Consider the following 18,125-nt stretch of genomic DNA (forward strand, 5'->3'; position numbering starts at 1 on the left):
AGCAAATCTGTAATGGACGAATACAGAGTTTAGAAAAATAGAAGCAATTTACTTTAATGTTTTAAAAACTATATTTCTATTACTCTCATCTCACTTGTTCTGTTGCTGAAATTAATTAACCTTGTGACCAATCAACAGTTATGACCAAATAAAAATAAAGAAAAAGTCATTCTTTTATGCTAAGGATACATGTAGTGCAAGAATGCATCGTGCCATGATATAAAACACTGAGAAAGGAGAAAAGCTGTAGCCAGACTCAAATGCTTGTTTTCAAATTTCATTGCTTTATTTATTCATTTTTTTTTTTCTTCTTTTCATTTGTGATTTTCATTCAGGAAATGCATTCTTGTCTGCAGTACACATTTTCTTAGATACTATGCTTGAATGGAATAGGACAGAAAAAAAAAATAAAAAAAATAAAAATATTGTTCCAATCAATTCAGCACTCCCACTTGTAGCTGGGTCTGTATGATAAGTGTATTGGGCTGCCATCAACATCTAGAGTTAAAATAAAACCAAAAGAACAGAAAAATTATTAAGTTAACAATTAAAATAAAAGTCATTTGTTAAAAAAAAAAAAAAAATTGTAATGTCTTTCTTTTATATATAAAGTATATAAAGACCCCCCCTTCTATATTTGTAATTAATAGCCTTAAGGTGGAAAAATTTGTTTTTCCAACTTTGTTAACTTTCTTTCTCAAGAAATTGCTCTAACTGGAAATATACTATACTAGCAGGGTGACCCGACGTCGCCCAGGATTGAATAACGATCAACAAATGTTTCACACAGCCATATTTTTATTATCAGTGAAATCGTGATCCATGGGGAGGAAGCTCACATGCCTCTCTCAATGAGTTAGTACAAAATACATTGTAGTCTACGTTGCACTGTAGAGAACCTACTGTTGATTTTATAAAATGAATTAAAGTTTAAAATGCAAAAGTCAAGTATTATAATTTAATTGTGCTTTAAGCATAAAAATTAATTTCAAATGTGCTTCTGTCATATCAAAGAACCTAATATTAATTTTATACGTCTGGCCTTACTAGTTGTGCAGTAATAATGGCTTGAATATAATTTTAAAATAAAAAAGCTAAGTATCATGTTAAAATTGTGCTTTAAACAGAAACATTGATTTCAAATGTGCCCCTGTCATATCAAAGAACATACTGTTGATTTTATATGTTGAACCTTTCGACTTGTGTGGTACTAAAACTTCTCAAATGCTCTTGTGGTATTAGACTGTGTAAAGTGTTATCTCTGTTCCTGCTTTCATCGGATTATTTTGATTATCGATACTTATCGAAGACATTCCGATACAAAATCTATCTAAGAACACTGCCAGGCACATAAAGTACCTTTGTGTAAAATTTAATAAAAATCAACCCAGCTGTTTTCGAGTCTATAGGGAACGAACTCACAAAGTTCCTTTTGTATAATAGAGATTTCTCATTAACCTGACACATTCTAACATATCGAAACATCAACTACTAGAAAATAAACTTTTCGCACAACATGATAAAAAATTTTCAAACTTTCTACGCATCTTCACAAAAATCCATCCAGTTAATGTGCAAGGGGCTCAGTCAGAAGATGTAAGATAAAAAGACCTTCATCCATATCCCATAAAGGATTGAACACAGTAAAGTCATTTGCAATGAGAAAGGATTTCTTTGTAATTTATCGAGATAGTGTGACTTACCTATACACCTTGCACTTTTCGCTTGTGCCTCTTTCAGTACCTGTTTCAAAACGAGGCTGGCAGTATGCTGTGGAAAACAAAATTTTAGAAAAATAAATGCTAACAGCTAAACTTAACCCACAAATCAATAACAAAGAATACATAAAACACACACAAATAATAAAGAGAATTTAAATGACTACAGGAGAGAATTTTAATATCTACTAGACACCATTCTTGAGTATCTAAGATCTCTCTACACAGGGGTTTATCAGGACAACCTGGCAGAATACTTCCCCCTAGAAGTAAACCCTGACTAAATATTCAAAATCACATAGTATTCATAGCCCAAATAAGATCCCCTTGGTATGGCTACCACACATCAGCTTATACGTGGAATAGTTCACCTTCTTCAAATAATGTTAACCGTGGTAACAACATTTAGCTGGATACTACACCAGAGTAGATTTATTCTTGGCCTGGAATCTGGCAAGACCACGAGACCACTAAAAAATATACCATAACATAGTTAACAGGTCAATTGAGGAAAGGAAAATTAATGTTCTCAACTTCTTTACTAACTCAACGAATTTTAATAGAATATTTGAATATTAGCAAAGATACCCATGCTTTAAATGGGACTTTGCCGTACGGTCGGGCACTCGCAAATCGAATATCCAACCATATGACAAAGTCCCAACCTTAACCTTTGACCTTGAAAAATGGTGAACACCATCTCTGGAGGGGGGGGGCATTATCATGCCAGGTTTGGTCAGGATTGATCCAATGGTGTGGCCTGTAGGAGAGTTCTACACACAGACACAAACACTACTACTTCATATATACAGATGTATATAATATAGAAACACACTGTTAGCCCCAGTAAGGGGCTCCTTAGACTAAAACTCTTTATGAGATACATAGATATTCGAATGTTCAATTAAAGTTCTTTATCTCTCAAACACCGAGTAATTAAAGACGTTGAGAACATAATTTTCTTCTCCCCAATTTACCATTTTAATATGTTATAGTATATCTTTCCTTTTTGGTCTCTTGTTCATCTAGTGTGGTGGAGTATCCAGATTCATGTTACTACTTGAGATAACATCACTTGGAGAATGTGCACTAGTCTTTGTAAAAGTCGGTGTGAGTTAGCCATACCAAGGAGATCTCATTTGGGTGGCAAATACTATGTGATTTTTAATATTTAGTCAAAGTTTAAATATCCTCATGCCAAGTTGTCCTGACAAACATCTGTACAGAGAGACCTTGGGCACTTGAGGATAGTGTTTAGTAAGCATTCAAGTTCTCAATGACTTTGGAATTGACATTGTAAATTTTTATGTCTTTTAGATGTTAAACGCTTACAAAAATGTCATGATTGCAAAAAAGTGATGAGCTGTTCCCCTTAAGTAATCCAATTTACCAAATTTCCACTGCTAACAATTATTAGGACATTGTCCCATTGACCACTATACGCTTATTAACCCTTATCCTCGAGTGGCCTCCGGGCCTTGATAAGTGGTGACTTCTTTGTAAAAAAAAAAAAAATTAAAACAGTTTAGATACTGAAGAAATCCTACTTAATTCTGAATAATCACAAACTAAATCTTTTTTTTTCTTTTTTAAAAAGTTAATAAAAATGAAACTTGTACTTAGAATTAAATGATACAACATAAAGTGGTGCCATTTGCAAACAAGCCAATGTATGAGATAATTTCTGTTTTGTGATGTTACATATTATGCCAGTGAGCTTGATAAGTTTCCAAAGATTCAAATCATTTTGAAGTTTATTTTTATAGTGAAAATGATATTATGTAAACATCATTTACTAATATCATGGCTGCTGCAATACTGAGATACAATGGATACTCCTGCGAGGCTGGCTGCATTTGTAATTGTGAAGGAAGAGTTGTGCAATCCCTAACCCTAACACCTCTTCTGAATTGACACTGCCTGATTCCAATGGCAAGGAAAAGTTCAGGATGACTGATAACTAGGGATGTGACAACAGCATATTCTTTTTAATTGTTTTGACTCTTGAGTATATATCCGTTAATATCTTATATGTTTTTATATAGACTGATGTGGTTCTCGGTTGATTAACTGTGTCGGATATATACTTGAGAGTCAAAAGAATGAAAAGAATATTCTGTTGTCACAGCCCTACTGATAATAATGCCAAGAAAATCATGTTACAAATGAATTTGGTAAGCTTTTACAGATTCAAATTTTTTTTGCAAGTGAAAATAATATTATATTATAAAAACGGTCAACAGTTATAGTCCGTTGACTTAGAATGAGTGCTTTATGATAAATTGATGACTGAAAATGGTTAAATCTGTGCTTATTTTTGCATTAAATACTAATCACTATTAATCCCTAACTGCGTATTGAATGGATACCATGATACTTTGTTCACTGCACCATATCACCATAAAGATCCTTAAAACATTTCAGCCAGATCAGCCCAGTAGTTTCCAAGAAAATTTGTATAATAAATGTGGTATTGTGGTGACTAATCCCTATTAATCCTTAACTGTGCATCAAACAGATATCATAATACTTAGTTTGCTACATCCTATAGCAAAAGGTTCATATAAAATTTCAGTCAAATCATCCCAGTAATTTCCGAGAAAAAGTGGAACAGACAGAGAGACTAGAGGTATATAATAAATATTATGCAAACAATAATAAATGTAATAATGCACTATTATCTATAAATTGTATTGATAGTAGTATTTGCTGCTGATAGCAAAGATGGCTTACTACAAAAAAATAGTCCAAGCAGGATAAAGTATATAAGAAAAGAAAGTAAATCAAAGTGCAATTTTTTTTATTAACATGGACTAATGATAAAGAAATCAAAATGGCGAGTTAGAATAAAATATTAATATTTTAGGACAGAATCTATCTGATTCAAACTTTGAGCTGTTTCTTTATATATTAAATAATACACACAGATATAGTGATCACTATCCTATATACAAGATAATCTTGTTGATACACCGGTTCTCATTGGATTCCCAAAGCTAAACAATGTTGAGCCTGGTCAGTACAAAATGGATGACCATTTGAGAATAACATGTGCTGTATGTAGGAAGACATTGACATCTTCCTGCAAGAATTGCAAAAACCTAACGTCATCACCTTTCCTTACGGTAATATATAAATGACGAGATTGCTTGTGAATTTGATATTCCCATGAAACTTCCTCCTTTAGAGGAAGCCAGTTCAACCTGCCTAGAGTAAATGGTAAATGTCGCTTCGGTATAGGTAACAGTGCCCTCTAAAAAAAAAAAAAAAACGTAAGTTGAAAGAGAATCATTGATTAAAACTAAGAGATGCCCAAAGGAAGCAGGATAAACTAAAGATCTGGCAGATATTTTTGAGTCATTTCTTTTTTTTTAATTATTTATAGAGAAGTTTTGAAGGAATACAAACCTCAACAATTCTCCGATCTCCATTCGTGATATTGCAGGTTTTAAGAAATTGCTCTGACGTATCTTTAAATTCTTTGGTAAGTTTTTCTAGTGTGACACAGCTGTGGAAAATTAACAGAAAATAACAATTACAAGTGTTAATATATCGATATGTGTTATTGTATATGTGTGCATACATTAAGCGGTGATTTGCTGCGGTACTATTCTCTGCGATATTATAAATATCCAAATGTTATTAAGAAAAACAAAGAGGAAAAACTATAACAAAAAAAAAGGAAACAAGTTGAACAAAAGTTATAGAGAGTGAGCTTAGTAGAAAAGACAGTTTATGACAGTTAGGAACAGTTTATGACAGTTGGGAACAGTTTATGACAGTTGGGAACAGTTTATGGAGTCTTGGGTTTGTGACAGTTGAGGACAGTTTAAAGTTGGACATAGGACACAAATTGTGGCTTGGAGCAGATCAAGATGAGCTGACATCAACTGACAACAAAGAGGCTTCAACAGACTATATAGATGAGGACATTAGCGTTTAGAAGATCTTTTCCCATGATGGCGTCACACATAAACCCAGAGTCCAACTGATATCTACGGAATGCATTGGAGTTTGGGTATTTTTTTTTTGTTTCTCTAGCATTGTTTTTATTTATTTTTTAATACTTGTGAATCTACGCTCACCTTTTTGACAATCACCAATGCGAGAGATGATGATACGGCAAGAAGAGAAGATGAAAGAGAATAAAATCCATGGTGCACAGTGTTAAGGTGAGCAGCGATTATCAAGCAATAGGGAGCAAATGTAGACCAACATCTCCACTACTTTCATCCGACATTTTCTGCAGCAATTTTGTGCAAATTTTCTGAAAACTTTTGTAGCTTTTTTTAGTTCCACAAATAAACCAAATCATTTTGCCTGGTTTCTTTTCATTGCATGTTTCATTTCACTTTTAATCATTCTACAAGAAATGAAATGAATCAACAGGAATCCAACTGTTATAATCGCCTTTACTTTAACAGAAATGAAGAAAGGTTTTTACCGTATCTTCATCTGCAGAAACTGTCTCATATTGTTGTCACTGACGAAGATGTCTTACATTCTGACAGAGATGCTAACCTCTATGTATTTGTTTTTATATAGAAATCGCAACAGACAAAGCAGAAAGCCACTTAATGATAAGCTTTATATTAATAGATTATGACCCAGAAAACAGCAATTCTTACCCCTTTTGTCAGAAACATCGCTCATAGAATGTGAGGACTAAAGGACAAAATAAGGGAAACGAGTTACACAATTACTGAAAGTAAACCCAACATCCACTTTCTACTCTCCTAATGCAGTTGTTGGATTCAAAAGTATTATGTTAATCAACACAATGCATCATAGAAAATTGATAGTCCATGAAGTTAAGCAATGTTAAGCTTGGTTAGTACCAGATGGGTAACCATTTTGGAATACTAGATGTCACATGTTAAAGGACAGTGACCCCTTCCTGCTAAAACTAGTGTCATAAAATCAATTAGTCTGGATGGGATATGTAACTAGAGACCACTTGGCAACTTAGGAAGCTGGCTTGTTCAGCACCAGGACCAGGATAGTACATGGCTGGATCTGTTACATTAATGATGCACTAACTGAATTTAGAAATGGAACAAAACTCACATGAATGAGTTCCATTCAAATGTTGGCATTCGTTTTTCAGATTCTATTTATGAATTTTGTATGGATCATCATCCCCCTTAATTGAGCACTTTTAAAACTGAAACTTTGTTGATTAAGTCATGCTGCACACTACAACACAGGAGAGTTCATCCACGAAGCAATAACTACAGAACTATTCACAAAGACACATGGAAGGCCAGCTGAAGATGTGGTTAAACACCATCAAAGCCCATGTCAAGCCTAGCTTTAGTCCACAGGTCTACAGTGTTTGCCACTGGTCTCGGGATTAGCTAACCATCACTATCTTGGCCACTGCGGACTATCATACATGGTCTCTGTTAATCCAGGATACAGTGTGTTCTATGAGAGGAGCGGACTCAATTCATCCTACATCACAGTAGGGATCACATGAAGGTTGTCAACATGCTATAATGAAAGGGGAGCAATATATCTGACTGAACTAATACAGAATGCCAAGCCTGCGTTCTACATTGGTAACCATTCTGTCATCGTTATTTCCTGATGAATTGGTAGAAGACAAATATTAAAAAAAAATTAAAAATTACTATAATTTTTTATGGCTATGCAGTTCAAGCAATGGTTCCTAACCAACTAGACGTAAAAGTGAAACGTTTAGAATTTGACTGGTTGCATGGTGAAAAAGGTCTTTTAGCATGTGTCAAATAAAGAAATTTGCTTTTTTTCTGATCTTGTTTTCATGGTGAAATTATTGAATTAAGTCCCAGTCTGGAATTGAACTGTGACAACGATTTAAGTAATTTACTTGGAGCAGAAAACATTTTGCATGTTCACGCAGTCATTTGTAGTTTAGAGAAAATGAATGTGCTGACTCACTTATGTAACTAATAAGAAATAGAAATGTAAATTTGATGGCTATGAATTTAATCAGGGTAACAGTGAAAGAACGCGGAAATAGAGATGACAGATAGGAGAGAAAGAAACGACAGACAGGAGAGAGAGAGAAATGATAGACAGGAGAAAAGTGAGAAATGACAGATAGGAGAGAGAGAGAAATGAGAGAGAGTGAGAGAGATGACAGAGAGAAGAGAGAGAGAGAGAGATTACAGAGAGGAGTGAGAGTAGGCATGTGTTGTCAAACAAGTAAAAAAAAAAAAAAAAAAAAAGATAGAATATGCCCCCCACCCATCATACTTAGTCTGTTTTTAGACATTTTCACAAAATATGCCATAAGTGCTTCCTGTCTATATGTTATTGATTTGTCATACTTAAGTATGAAATAGCATTTTCATAACTCGATGCCTTCTGAAGAATATGCGTCCCTTTTTTTTCTGTATTTCTTCTTGCTGGAATATCGGTAATGGACCAAATGACCATTATACACAGACGACCATGTGCCATGCCAAGTGAGGGTGCAACTCAAAAGAGGAGACAGTAGTTGCAATTATCTGATTTAAATTTCATGAGAGAAAAAAGTTTTGTTTCTTACCCATTATTGGCATTTGGATTCACAGACGTCATGCAAAAGGAATGGTAGTAAAGGAAAGCTTTGGATGATATTTCTTGGAAGCAACTAAAATGAACAACAAAAAAAACAAAACAAGAACAATTAAAAAAATATGTAAAGGAGTAATATGGATTGAACATTTAATTCAAACTTATCTTGGTATTAGCAGGGAGACCCAATGCTGCCCAGGATTGAATGAGGATTAATGAATATTCCACACTTCCGATACTTTTATTGTTATCAAAATCGGTGAAATTGCCCATTTTTCAATCAAATCGATTTATTACCTGCTCTAGTCAGAGACCCACTGTAGTGCACCAGGAAGAAGCTTCACAAGCCTTCCAACAGTGAATTAGTTCACAATACATTAGTCTACATTGCACTGTAGAGAACCTGTTTATTTTATAAAATGATTTTTATAAAATTGCTTGAATTAAAATTTAAAATGTAAAAGTTAAGTATCATGATTCAATTGTGCTCTAAACAGAAACATTTATTTTGAATGCACCCCGTCATATCAAAGAACTTACTGTTGATTTTATATATCAGACTCTTCTGCTTGTGCGATGATAAAGCTTCTCAAATGCACTTGTGATTATAGACTGTATAAGAATGTTAACTTTAGTCAAAACCGGACTGTTCCTTCTTCATTTAAATTTTTTCGATTATCGATACTTATCAGTGACATTCTGACACAAAACATATCTAAGAACACTACCAGGTACATAAAGTATATTTGAAATTTAAAAAAAAAAAGAAAAAAAAAATTAGCCCAACTGTTTTGGAGTTCATAAGTAACAAACTCGCGCGCGCGCGCACACACACACACACACACACACACACACACACACACACACAGAGTGCCTTTTATATATAAGCATATATTATGATTAACCGCAAGAAGTATAATATAGGATTATGAATTGGACAAAGGAACCATAGTTCCTGATATATACAGTGTCTCAAAAAATATACTGTAATGACTTGTTTCATGATGTTTGCGAATTTATTGGTGCGTGTTATCAGCACTGTCTGGACAATAACGGTCATCAATTTGAACATTTGTGAACATGATTCTTCCATTATATTGTTGTTCGATTCAAAGTGCTTACATTTCACTTTATATCCAAAAATGAAGGTTTCATCATCATCTGGAGTGTGAGTACATTTTTGAGACACCTTGTATTTTCCTTTTGGAACAATACATCTAATGCACCATTTGAAATAACTAAAAGAACTCAATAATCATAATAATAATGTGCTTGTGCACTATAATGGAATTTCAAGTAAAAACATTATTACGTACATGGTATGGTCAAAACAATAATTATGAAAAATGATTCAGTAAAAGATGTACTAGATCTATTTTTTTTTAGAAAAATTATAGACACTAGCTGTCCAACATTTTCTATTTTAAGGCAAACAAAAGAAATAAGTTTGCCACAGAACTCTTCTACATGAAAACATACGATAAAAACTTGATAATTCGATAAATTCTATTTTTACTTGTAATTATTTTTCATAATTTTTTGAATTTATACTAATTTTGACATGACAGGTAAGTACATAATAGTATTATATCTGAAATGCATTTGTTTGGAATTCCATTATACTGTATAAACACCAATAATAAAACATCTTCATTGTATAATGTTCAAATAAAAAAATACACAAATGTTATATTTGAAAATAAACAAAAAGTGTTCGGAAACACAAATAAGATGCAAATATTTTTTTTAGTAGAGGTCATTCTTTGGTGGCTGTTCAGAATTCCTCCTATATTGAAAAAAAAAAAAAAAAAAAATGAAAATACAAGAAAATCTTTATGATGTACATATCAGTCACAGAATGAAAAGATCTTATTTAAAAAATCATAAAAATTGACCCAGTAGTTTCTTTTTATGTATAGAAAATCATTTTTTTTTTTTTTCGATTTTAAGCCATTAATGGTAAATCATAATCATTACAAGGCTGAAAACAAACAAAAAAAAATCTCAAAAGTCCGAATCGAGTTATTTATTATTTGTTTATTTAAGATCAGAGAGAGAGAGAGAGAGAGAGAGAGAGAGAGAGAGAGAGAGAGAGAGGCCATTCTCGCTTTCTGATAAAATTTGATTTTCTTAAAAAAATAAAAGGTACTTCAATTTATATGCTATTTGGAATATGAAATTTGCATTCCACATACATCGTACTTTATTTTTTTTAATATAGGAAGAATTCTAGACAAAGACCCATTCTTTTTTATATCTTAACTTTATGGAAAGAAATGCAGAGAGCAACATGAATTTTATTTTGCTGTCTTCTTCTATTTGAACTGTGTCTGTGTGTTTCTGGTTTCTGTGCGATTTACACGCTATTATTGTTTATTGGATTTACTCTTAATCAAATATTTATTGAAATCAAAAATGCAAATTACTAAAACACAATTTTTTAAAAATCTCCTTTTAAAAAAATCGTCTGATTACAAAATTAAATCCATCAGAATGCATCTCAGTTTCTTAGTAAACAAGTCAGCCATTTTAATCTTTTATTAACAAGTCAGCCATTTTAATCTTTTATTAACAACTAGCCTGGGTGCCCGGCGTTGCCCGGGTGTTTGGATGTGCATGTTGAGAAAAAAAAAAAAAGAAAGAAATGGTTTTAGGCATGCAGGCTTGAACCCGTACTACGAATGAGGAAAAGAACATGAAAAAAAAAAGTGATGTCTTTGCTGTTTCGCTCATCCCCAAACCGGAAGTGATGTAGGTTTAAATTAAGGCTAGTCAATCGAAAAGAAAGGATGGCTTTCGAAAACATCAGCGAAAAAGCGCCCAGTTGAGGGTGAAGTGATTAATGTTTTTAGCCAATATTTCCGTATTTGTCGTCCGAAGGGTCGGCTTCACAACGATACCGATCTTGTGAAAATCCGTCGCCTCTCGAAAGTTTTAGGCAGACAAACATACACACATATACATACATTTAAACAAACAGGTGAGATTTATATTATAGATTATATTGCGTCCAATATATAGTAATAATTTAAAAAGTTAAAAAAAAAAAAAAAGACTCGTGTGCCACCACCGAGAATCGAAACCAAAACCTTCAGCTTACGACTTATTTTTGCCTTTGACGCCAATGACTGGACCATGAAGACATATTTACAGCCAGGCTAAAAATTAAAACATGAACCAATAGCTACTACGTTATGCGTTCGGAATGGCAGCGTTCGACCTTCACCTGGCAAATTTCATTTTTTTTAATTTTCACATTTTTGCACAGATTTTTCCGGGCTAAACCCTAAATATAAAGTTTCGCATGGATTCAAATACCTTATATATGAAGTTTCATGTCTGTAGACCAAAAACTCTAGGAGGAATTTGGTAAGCAAAAGTTTTTAAACAAAAATATATATGTATACATAAATATATATGGAAACAATTTTGTGTTTACTATAAACTTTTTACGCAAATATTATGTAAGTATAAATCATGTAGAACATCTGCATTAATATAATTGCATGTAATAGTTAACTAAAGATGATCATCCCATAAGAAAACCGAAGAAACTAATAGGGAATTAATTAAAATGAATGTTTAAAAAGAATATGCAAATTAGCTAGATCTTCTGCTAGTGAATGCAATTCCATGCCCCATACATAACAAAATTGCATTTTCTTTTTAAATAAATAGAAAAGAGCGTTGAGTTCGGCTGTGTTTTCGTTTTGCTGCTGTCCAGAGACCGGCTGCCGGTCCCTGTTGGGCGGGTGAGCCTTGTTTTTATTTTTCTGCCTCCCCGCGAGGCTATTAACTGTCTTGTTTACGAATTATTTCAGGTTGTCTCTTTTTCCGACTCGACCGGTCTGCGTCTGAGGTGGTTGTTCGAAGTCATATCCAACGGAAACTTCAACCGGGCCAACCGGGAAGAAGACGCAGAGGAGGAGGGTAACTTGGCCGGGCTCCGGTAGTGCAGACATGTCTAGCCCGGGGTCCGGTTCCCAGAGAGAGCTTCGGCCACCTCTGAGCACAGGATTAGGCCTTGGAAAAAAAAAAATTCTACCGCCACGTGGTCCGAGTTCCGACCCCCCGCCTAACCCGGTTTCTGGCGTTCGTGTCCCCGACACGCCCGCCGGTTCAGGCACAGTAGACAGACCACTAGGATGGATTAGTGTTGACCCCCGCACAAAACTCGGTGTTGTCCCCCGCACCGCTAATCTAGGGGAATCGTTTGCGTTAGGCAGCGACTCTCACGTAACTAGTCGTACTGCTGTTCCCGGCAGTAATAGTAGTAGCAGTAGATTTAGGCCAGCTGAAAGAGGTGTTCCGACTCGGTGGAATCACCCGAGGAAGAGGGCTTTAACTGTCAGCCCTCCCGCCCATGGGAGAACGGACCCCCTAGGGTCGGGAATTAAACCAGCAACCTCTGGAGATATCTCAATATTGAGGAACACCGAGTCGGAACAGACGTTTTCGAACGGGTTGCCAGACGACAGGGAAGAGGCCATTAACATGTTAACGCTTCTAGACGAACAGTTGAACGCCGCGAGGCAAGCCGACATAGAATTTAGTAGCAGCGACAGTAGCGCTGATGAATGCAACAGACAAGAACTGCTACTACGACAAGCGAGAAAGTCGCGTCAACGAGAAAGAAAGGGGGCTGCTCAGACTGAAAGAGAGAATGGGGCAGCTAGTGCCACAGCCACAAAAGAACCGGCACTGACCCCTAAAACCGTCGTCCCCAAGGGAGAAGCCGGGAGAGTGGCCGACGTTGCCAGGGAGTTCACAAACAATAGACTCATCCGGTTCTATTATTGCCCCGGGACAGAAATCACCGCTGTTAACAGTGTCACAGACGATAATATCAACACCGCAGACGGCCGCGGCGGCAGTGGTCAAAGACTGGGGCCCCCCAGTCGCAACTAACTCCCGGGGATTACCGCCGGTTATTCGATACAAAATATAAGGATTTGACCGACGGTAATGTTATTAGAGTGGAACCGAAAACTATGAAAGAACTTTCAAAGAGAATAATATCGTTAGTCTCCATAGACACAAAGAAACGAGCGCTAACCGGTGTGCCGAAAGACGACATGGCGAAAATTCTGGGGGAATTAAATATCCCCGCAACCTATATCTGCCGTAGAAGCTATGCAGTGTGGGATTTACTACTGCCCAAAGAGGAAGACGCCGTCAATATATTCAAATCGGAACACATGTGGCGACATATTCGACTTAAGCCGGAATATTTAAGTAAGACGCGGACGAACGTGTCTATTTTGGGAGTCCCCTGTATTCTCGGCCCTGAGCAATTAGGGGCCTTTATGAGTCAATATGGGGACGTAGAGTCCGTCATTCCTGTCCGTGGTCCCCGTAACCTTATGGTAGGGGACTACAACCTAAAAATGCGTGTTGACAAGGAAGGATTACAAAACATCCCCCCATGCTCAGGTGCGACATATGGTCGATGAGCATTATAGTAGAAGGTCGCAGGCCCCACTGTTGGAATTGTCAACAGCAGGGCCATATGGCACGGGAATGTCCAAAAAGAAACCCACAGACAGTAGTAGTAGTAGCAAAGCCGGCGGCAGTGGTACCAGCAGCCCCTGAGAAGCTAACCGGAGGGGGCAAAGAAGCAACAACGTCGGACGGCTGGACTACAGTGGTAAAGAAGAATGGCAGAACCACCAAGACCCCCTCCACAAGAGAGCAGCCCCCTGAGGTACAAGGTCAGCCGGTTCCCACAGTGTCGTCAACGGTCTCTTCCACCAACGTTACCACTAAAGAAGTTGTTAGCGGCCAGAAAAGAATGCATCCGGTCTCCTCGTCTGACTCAGAAGGGGAGCACGATAAGGAAACGGCTACTGTGGTAGAGTACCAAGTGTCGGAAAAGGAAACTAAAAAGAAGGCGAGAAAAACAAGGAGGCAGGGTCCCGTTCCCCGTCCCCTATGAATGTAGAGAAGACTGTCTCTACGGTGCAGCCACCCAAAACCCCTACCCTAACCTCATCGGCTGAACCAAAATCCCCATCCCTTTTCGATACCCCCCCCAACCGGTGCCCGCTCGTTGTCCCGGGAGAAGCCGGCGACAAAAACCAACAGCGGTAGAAGAGCCGCCTCTGTATCTCCTGTAAGGAGTGAAAAGACGAAAAAGCTCCCCTACCTTCCTGGAGACCGGATTTGCGAAGTAGACCCCCTTCACGCTGACACGTATATAACGCAGCGCCATAGGGGCCTGATTAAGCCGCTTAGAGAAATGAAAATAATCGACGGGAAAAGTGTTACCAACCCTAAAAACTTCCCAGACGCCCCCCTAGTCATGACCTTTGTGCGCCATACAAAAACTGGACGCACGAAGGCCATGTGGAATATGATCGACGACGCCAGGGGGGCGATTCCAGATTTAAAGTTGGTGGAAGAGAGGCATGACTCCCTCGATCAGCTGGCGCCGAGATGCGAAGGTAGGGTTCCTATTTACGTCCACCCTTGTTTGTATAGGGCCCTTAAATTAACGTTTCCCCTGGATGTCGGAGGTATTGCGCGAGAAGGACGAGTAACGTCCGAGTTGCTTTCGGGAAACCTCGCCCAGTCCTGCGGCACCCTTTCTAGCAAAGACTTTAGGTCGGTGGTTGCGGATATCTAGACACAATGGCCACGTCCTTGAGCTTGTGTAGTTTGAACGTTAGGGGCATGAGGTGCCGAAGCAAAGCCGCTAGGGTACTGAGAGACCTCATGTCGATGAATATAGATGTGGCTGCGTTACAGGAGACTCACTACGATTGCGTTGACGATCATCGGGTGCTGGAGGGGCATTATGATGTCTTTTCAACATACGGTGATAGTCAAAGTAGGGGGGTTTCTTTGTTAGTTAGGCGCACCCTTTCTGCAACGGTTAGCGTTGTTCACGCGGATGCTGATGGTAGACTGATCGTGGCCGATGTTGCTGTGGCAAATAGAGCGTTTCGAGTCGTCGTGGTGTATGCGCCCAATTGCGTACGGGAGCGGGTTTCCTTTTTCCGGCGGTTGGAGGTGTTTCTCGGGGGTTCGGAACGGTTAATACTAGTGGGTGATTGGAATGCCATTCTTGACCCCAGGGCAGATAAGGTGGGCGGGACTAGCGGGACGGATGGGTGTGAAACCAGTCTGTCGGACCTGATGGCTAGATGCGATCTGGTAGACAGGTATCGGGTGGATCACCCGGGGCGGGAGACGTGGACGTGGCTCTCTAGCAGGCCTTCCGCTTCAAGTACTTACTTGGATCGGTTGTTAGTTAGAAGAGGCAACATAGAATACATATCTTGTCCCACGTTCCACTGGTTAGGCCACTCTGACCACAAACTACTTGTGGCCAGGTTAGACTTAGATAGCAACCCCAAGTTAGCTGGGTACTGGAAGTTAAATACCTCCCTACTGGAGATAGGTGACTTTCGGGAAAGGCTAACTAAACACATACAGAAGGGATTAGTGGGGGCGGTTACCGGGAGTAAGTGGTGGGTAAACGCCAAATCTAGCATTAGAGACTTCTCTGTCAAATATGGCCAACGCCTCGCGCTAGATAGGGCCAAGGCAGAGAAGCGTCTAGAGGATAGACTATCCCGGGCGGTGGCTGGGGGGGATTCCCTAGAAATAGGGTTAGCTAAGGCGGATCTGAGTCGTTTGGCTAGCGAGCGATATCAGGGCCAGGTAGTTAGGGCTAGAATTAAAAAGATGCCCAACGAAGCTGTGAATGTTGACAAAGCCGAACGAGTCTATTCGCTCGGGTGCAAATCGGATAACTACATTCGTAAAATTCAGAGCCCGGAAGGGGACTCCTTAGTGTCGGCTCGGGGGATTTGCGAGCGGTTTCGAGTGCACTTTGAAGATCTCTTTGCGCAGCTGTCCAGGCTCCGCGTCCAGGAGTTTGGCAACTATTTGGCTGGCTCGCCCCGCCTGGAGGCGGCCCGAGCGGCTGGTTGCGATGGTCGGGTTACAGAGTGTGAGGTCATAGCTACTATGAAGTAGGCCGCCTATAACAGATCACCAGGACTGGATGGACTACCCTACGAACTTTACTTGAGGATGTCGCACATGTTTGTTCCGATTCTGACGGGTGTGTTTAACCACTGGTTTGACACGGGATCTATCCCGAGTCAGGTTACCAAAGGAGTGGTCACACTTCTGAAGAAGAACGACACACATGTTGGGGGGGATAGATGATTTTAGGCCAATCACGTTGCTGAATACGGATTTAAAAATCCTGGCCCGAGTGCTGGCGAATCGTTTGCAGATTGTTATCGCTGACTTGGTCGAACCGGATCAGAATTACGCTGTGAAGGGAAGATCAATTCAAAATAATTTGCATTTGATACGTACAGCCATAGAAAATTTAGAAGACGACACTGAAGCCGCGCTGATTAATTTGGATCAGTCCAAGGCGTTTGATAGGGTGGATCATCGTTTCCTGATGGCTGTTTTAGAGACTGCCGGATTTGGATCTGGCTTCTGCAGATGGATTTCCATTTTGTACGCTCGGCCGACGGCAGTTGTGCAGGTCAACGGGGTGCGGTCGGCGCCGTTCGCGGTTTCTCGGTCGGTGTGACAGGGGTGTCCGTTGTCACCCTTGCTGTATGTCCTCGCGCTGAAACCATTCCTTAGGAAAGTGAGGACCAGGGTGGCTGGACCGGCCCTGCGCGGAATTGCTCTTCCTGGCGGTGCGCGAGCCAGGGTTTCCGCGTTTGCCGATGATGTCACCGTATTTGTTTCGAGCGTCGTTGATATTATTACGGTGATTAAGGCTCTCAAGCGTTATGAACAAGTTACAGGGGCCGTAGTCAATCTCAGCAAATCCGTTGGCCTGAGGTTGGCTGCTTGGCGGGGCTCGAATGCTTTGCCTGGCGCATTTGTCTGGACGGATGGCCCGGTCCGTATTCTGGGTGTTTGGTTTGGACCCGGTCTATGTCTAGATAAGAACTGGTCGGAAGTACAGAGCAAGGTCGAAGCGTCTGTCAGGGTTTGGCTTCGAAGGGGATTGTCCCTTAAAGGTAGGGCGGAGGCATGCGCCACTTATGTGTTTCCGCTGATCCTTTACCGATTGGCTGTACTTCCTCTGCCTGCGGTCCGCATGGCGGCCTTAACGCGTGCGCTCTTCTTACTGTTGTGGAATGAGCGACGGCCGCTTGTCCGTAGACAGGTCTGCACTCAACGTCTTGAAGATGGGGGCTTGGGGATGCCTGACCTGGCTAGCCACAAAAATGCCGAAAGGTTGGCGTTCCTGGGTAGAACTCTGATTGAGGAGTCTGATTGGGGTCCCGCGGTCGGTGCAGCTTTTCCCGACCTTATCCCCAATCATTTAATTGAATGCCAAAGAAGGCCGAGAGGGCAATCAAGATTCTTCAACGAATGCCGAAATGCGCTTAGAGCGATGCCAGGGTCCTTGGACCTTGCACAGCCTAGAAGGGCATTATATCGGGGATTAGTGGTGGGGACCGCTTCGGACCCGCTTGGGGAGCGGCTGCAGCTGTCGGAGGGGGAGGTTCGCTCTCTGTGGAATTGGGCGCCAGGCCGGGGATACCTTAACAATTCCGAATTTTCCCTGACCTGGCGATTGGTTAGAAACGCTCTACCCCTCAATGACATATTGTTTAGAATTGGTATGGTATTTAGTCCCTTTTGTCCACGGTGCGACGAAGATAGCTTAGAAACCGTAGAACATGCTTTTTATACTTGTTCCAAGCTCCGTGAATTCTGGGAGTATGTCAGTGAGGTCACGGCTCGCATCGTCCCCGATCAGGTGACGATCCTGGATTTAGCATCCGTTGTCTACAACGCAGATCCCTTGTGGCCTAGGGAGGAACGAATGGTGTTCCTAGCGACCTTGGCCGTAGCTAGACTGGTAGTGTGGGT

The 18,125-nt window shown here is 39.6% G+C and overlaps 1 protein-coding gene across 4 annotated transcripts in view; it reads right to left on the bottom strand.

Moving 5' to 3' along the window:
- Window positions 1-263: 263 nt before the first annotated feature.
- The window catches only part of LOC145286207 (guanine nucleotide exchange protein SMCR8-like), a 144,202-nt gene continuing 126,340 nt past the window's right edge, over window positions 264-18,125 (bottom strand). For all 4 annotated transcript variants that reach the window (XM_080135008.1, XM_080135009.1, XM_080135007.1 and 1 more), the window contains exons 23-26: window positions 8,254-8,337; window positions 5,127-5,226; window positions 1,704-1,770; window positions 264-498 (exon numbers count right to left, since the gene is read on the bottom strand). In XM_080135008.1, coding sequence (XP_079991134.1) covers window positions 440-498; window positions 1,704-1,770; window positions 5,127-5,226; window positions 8,254-8,337 — 310 coding nt within the window. In that variant the 3' untranslated portion in view covers window positions 264-439. The remainder of the gene's footprint in view (window positions 499-1,703; window positions 1,771-5,126; window positions 5,227-8,253; window positions 8,338-18,125) is intronic.

Source organism: Euprymna scolopes, chromosome 10 (assembly GCF_053919585.1).
Source record: "Euprymna scolopes isolate OS-2025 chromosome 10, ASM5391958v1, whole genome shotgun sequence".
Lineage (NCBI taxonomy): Eukaryota > Metazoa > Mollusca > Cephalopoda > Sepiida > Sepiolidae > Euprymna > Euprymna scolopes.